A 5,206-nucleotide genomic window follows, 5' to 3' on the forward strand; every position below is an offset into this window, starting at 1 on the left:
GGAACAGAAAAGAAATCTCTCAGAAGTGGTTCACATCAAAACAAATGCTGGAAATATGTGCCCTAAGCTGAAGTAGAATACTGGTGAAATGCAGTAGACAGATTTACTACCTCGTGCCAGCTCTTCTTTTGAGACTGAACGTGTATTTCACCTTGATAGTCATAGTGCCCAGTTCTGCCATTAGTTCAAGTCATCTCAGTTTTAATTGAGTCAGAAGGTTGTGGTCTGCAGGACTTACACAAATCAGGGAGACTGACAGTTCAGTTTATTACTGAGGTAAGGTATTGCCAGAGGTTCTGTATTTGCTCAAACTAAGCAGTGGATTTGCTTATGAATCAAGTGAATGCAAAATCTGCAACAGCATTGAAAGAATAAAACAGAATTCCCCTGGACCTCTAACATATTTTCATCCTTTACTCAACACAACAGAATCTATTAACTGGTAGAGAAGTCCATTGCATTTTATGACTCTTGTTCTACACAGGGGACGGCTAAACTTGCATGTTAACCTAATTCATTAAATGAAGTCCTAAGAGAAGCATGGAAATGTACAGCACAGATAAACGACATTATGGCCCATCTTGTCCATATCACTATTATCTCTGATGCATAAGAGTAAGCCACCTTCGAAACCTACCTGAGGAGCTGTTTTAAAATAGCTGCTGGCCTTCATCACAGTAAGGTGAAAAATTGGTGGCTGCCATCATGCTGTCCTCTACTGCTCTCTTCTAGACCAAAGTGCTTCGTGAGCCTGGTAGTTGTTTCTTATTTTCGGTGTTGGTAGGTTTATTGTCACTGAGGCGAGCATCCACTGTGTTCTGCATCACCACCAACTGAATTGGAGATTGGACGGGTTTGTCCATTTCAGGACCATACTCCTTACTGGGGTCTTTGCCTCTGCAGTCATACAAAATGCATGAAATAAGGAAAAGCAAAAGCAGAATCACATAACTTGCAACAAGTATTATCAGGTTCAATGTTACAGGGTCTATCTCCAAATAAAACTCCATTTGCTCTCCCTGTATTTCAGTACTTAGTTTGGGAACATGGTAATCGCAAGTACCTGAACTAGCAGGAGCAGGCTGACTTTATGATAAAATTATCTAATCTCTGACTCAACGTAAACGGAAGGGATTTAAACTGTTCAGTTTAATAACTTAAGTCTTTTCAAAAGAGGATACCATCAGCAAACATAAATCTGATTACTGTGAGCTAAAAAGACAGAATCCATCAGGATAGAAAGATTTTAAATAATCGCAATGAGTGTTGTAATGTAATCCAGAGAGAGTGCATCAGCCATTGTTAAACAGATTACGACCATTTGTTGATGGTGTTTTAGGACTATGGGAAGTGCATGTCCTCTGCTTTTGTAACCTTCAGGAGCTTACTGTAGTGTTTGGTTTTGATGAGTGGTCTGTGGAATGCGAGTGGTAGATAAATAAAGTGAAGAGGGAAACATGGAGGAACCTGAGATGGATTCCACCTTGGGCTCCAGACCTCATTTCATTCATGGTCCAAGGGTGGACAAAAGATCTCATTTACACTGGTGATTTGAGAGTGACAGTTCTTGAAATCAAAGCAGTACTGAGGAGTCCAAGTAAAACTAGGACTCAATGGAAATTGTTCACTGGTAGGATTAATACTTAACACAAAGGAAGTTGGAATTATTGACGAAAATAAAATTGGTTCACTGAGTTCATATCAGCTTACTGAGCCTGAGCAAACCAGTGAACCTCATTCCCAGCTCTTGACTGTATCCCTCCATCTGAATTAGATAAAGTCCAAATATAGTTTTAGTTGTTAGAAAGAATTCAGTTCAGTTCAGTCCTGGAACATTACTGATTAGGGATTACACCAAGGTAATAGCCTTTGCCTCATCACCTTCAGTTCCTTTGTTGCTGCCTTCCTCTTTACCCTTAGGTTAGAGATGGGGACTTTGGCTGATCGTTGTACCACGTACACTACTCTGCCAGCATCTCCCAAACCTGTGACTTTCCTGAAGGAAAAGGGAAAGGGCAGCAGGGACAAGGGAATACCACCACCTGCAGCTATCCCTCCAAGTTGAACACAATCCAGACTGGGAAAAATATCAGCGGTTTTTCTCTGTCACTGGATCGGAGTTCTACAACTCCCTCTCAACATCACTGTGGGAGTACATTTACTTGAACCTACAGTGATTTGAAAAGGTGGTTCAAGAATAATTAGGGTTAGGTAATAAATGATGCCTTGATTGCAGAAGATGACTAAGTAAAGAAAAACTAGATCGGACTGTAGAAATACTGAAATGTATGGCTCAGATCTGATCGGAAAATTTTGCCCGGTTCCTGGACAACCTATAAATCAATTCTCTCCTCCAGATGTCCTCACATTCAGGACTCCAACAGCATGTTAATGACTCCCATGGGGAAGAGAGCTGGGAAATGACACTAGATTCTCAAACCAATCTGAGATAATTAGAGAAAGCACCTCCTCCCACTGGAGTATCCTGTCCCACTACACAGGATCTGACTGAGGCTGAATTCAGTTTCCTTTAACTGTGAGGAAAAAAAGTGCAGGAGTGAACAGAAAATACTTGGACTCCTGAATTTATCCAGGATAATTCATCGGAAATATCAGGCAGCCCATCTATGTCCGTATGTGAAGAAAGGATTGAGTGACAGTGTAATTCCTAATTCAGTAAAATAACTCAAAAAGCTTTATTGAAAAGTATAGTATATCAGTGGGTTAATTAGCTAGGAAATAAACTGAAGGTTCTAGACTGCAACAAAGTAACAAGAAGGCAGGCATTAATGGATTTAGGAAAGAGCTGATCTAATTCCTAGATTATGTTTTTTTTGCATTCCTCTGCATTCTTTCAGCTGCTGCTCCTTGCAGTGGATCATAGCTTATTTCACAACTCGCATATTATCTCTGGAGACAGACTATCTACTGATTTTTTTTACGAACCTACTGACTTTCACAGCTATCTTGATTATACCTCTTCCCACCCTGTCATTTGTAAAAATGTTATTTCCTTCCCTTATTTCCTTCCCTGCACTGCATCAGTCATAAGTTCCCACCTGCTTCAAAAGGACAACAATCATACCAGTGCCCAAGAAGAGCAGGGTGAGGTGCCTTAATGATAATCATTCAATCGCACTCACATCTATGGTGATGAAGTGCTTTGAGAGATTGGGTTATGGCTCAAATCAACTCCTGCCTAAGTAAGGAACTGAACCCATTGCAATTTGTCTGTCGCTACAATAGGTCTACAGCAGATACAGCCTCACTGGCTCTTCACACGGCCTTAGATTACCTGGACAATACTAATACTTAAGTGAGACTGCTGTTTATTGACTACAGCTCAGCATTTAACACAATCCTTCCTACTGCTCTGATTTAAAAGCTCCAAAACCTGGGCCTCTGCACCTCCATCTACAACTTGACTTCCTCAGCAGGAGACCAGTCTGTGCATATCTGAAATAACATCTCCACCTTAAGGATGTGTGCTTAACCTACTGCTCTACTCTCTCTACACCCACGACTGTGTGGCTAGGCATAGCTCAAATGCCATCTATAAATTTGCTGATGACACAACTATTGCTGGCAGAATTTCAGATGGTGACGAGAAGGTGTACAGGTGCGAGATATATCAATTGGTTGGTTGTGTGGTGTCACATTAACAACCTTGTACTAAATGATAGTAAGACCAAAGAATTGATTGTGGATTTCAGAAAGGGTAAGTTGATGTCCTCATCTCTGAGGATCTATCCTGGGCCCAACATATTGATGCAGCTGCAATGGAGGCATGACAGCAGCTATATTTCATTAGGGGTTTGAGGAGATTTTGTATGTCACCAAAAATACTCACAAATTTCTGCAGATGTACTGTGAAAAGCATTCTAACTGGCTGCATCCTGTCTGGTATGGGGTTGGGGGGGGGCACTGCACAGGATCGAAAAAAGCTGCAGGAAGTTGTGAACGCAGTTTGCTCCATCTCGCCAGCACCCAGGACATCTTCAAGGAGCGATGCCTCAAAAAAGATGCAACCATCAATAAGGACCCCCATTACCCAGGACATGTTGTCTTCGCATTGCTACCTTCAGGGAGGAGGTACAGAAGCCTGAAGGCACAAATTCAATGATTCAGGAACACTTTCTTCCACTCTGCCATCAGATTTCTGAGTGGACAATGAACCCATGAATACTACCTCATTGCTTTTTTAAAATTTCTTCTTGCACTACTTAGTTAATTTAACTTTAAAATATGTATTTTACTGTAATCTGCAGTTTTTATTATTATATATTGCAATGTGCTGCTGCTGCTGCATAACAACAGATTTCACAACATATGATATTAAACCTGATTCTGACCTGTTCTTATGATGAGCCTTTCAATTCCAGAACATCTGAGATGTCTCCTTTTTTTTCCCCAAAGAACTGGGTTTCCCCTCCACAACCATTGTTGCTGTCCTCAACTGAATCTCCAATATTTCCCACACATCTGCCCTCACCACTTCTCCTGCCATTAGAACAGCGTTAGAGTTCCCTTTGTCCTTACCTACCACCACACAAGCCTTTCTATCCAGCACATCATTCTTCATAACCTCCCCCATCTCCAATGGGATCCTGCCATTAAGCTCAACTTTTCCTCTCCACCCCATACCACTCTGTATGTGACTCCCTTGTTCCTTCCCAGTGATCTCACTCCTGGCACTGATTCCCAAAAATGAAATAAATTCTGCAGCTGCCCCTACACCAGCACCATTCAGAGCCCCAAGCAGTCCTTCCAGGTAAGGTGGCACTTTACCTGAGAGTCTGTTGCGATCATTTATTGTATCTGCCAGTCTGTGGGGGTAATGTCTCTTGGCCCTGCTGCCCTTTCCCTTGACAAAAGTCACAGGTTTGGGAGATGCTATCAGAGTAGTGTAGGTGATACAACAATCAGGCACAAGTCTCCCTGTCAAGCAGAGTGATTCACCTTGTTAGGAAAATGTTACCCCACAAGAGTAAGAAATACTCCCCACAGTGATTAAATGTTTCAGCCTGAATGAGACTAATTAAAATTTACTGTGCTATGAATGTCTGTGTACACACACACAGTTCACCTCCCCTTGGAAGTTTTCATGTTTTATTGTTTTACAACATTGAATCACAGTGGATTTAATTTGGCCGTTTTGGCACTGATCAACAGAAAAGACTCATTTATGTCAAAGTGAAAACAGATT

The 5,206-nt window shown here is 41.5% G+C and overlaps 1 protein-coding gene across 1 annotated transcript; it reads right to left on the reverse strand.

Moving 5' to 3' along the window:
- Window positions 1-728: 728 nt before the first annotated feature.
- On the reverse strand, window positions 729-1,010 carry smim36 (small integral membrane protein 36). The gene has a single exon (XM_072242668.1). It carries the CDS (start codon window positions 1,008-1,010, stop codon window positions 729-731), a length of 282 nt encoding a protein of 93 aa, XP_072098769.1.
- Between the last annotated feature and the right edge of the window lie 4,196 nt (window positions 1,011-5,206).

The sequence above is a fragment of the Mobula birostris genome, chromosome 24 (genome assembly GCF_030028105.1).
Source record: "Mobula birostris isolate sMobBir1 chromosome 24, sMobBir1.hap1, whole genome shotgun sequence".
NCBI lineage: Eukaryota > Metazoa > Chordata > Chondrichthyes > Myliobatiformes > Myliobatidae > Mobula > Mobula birostris.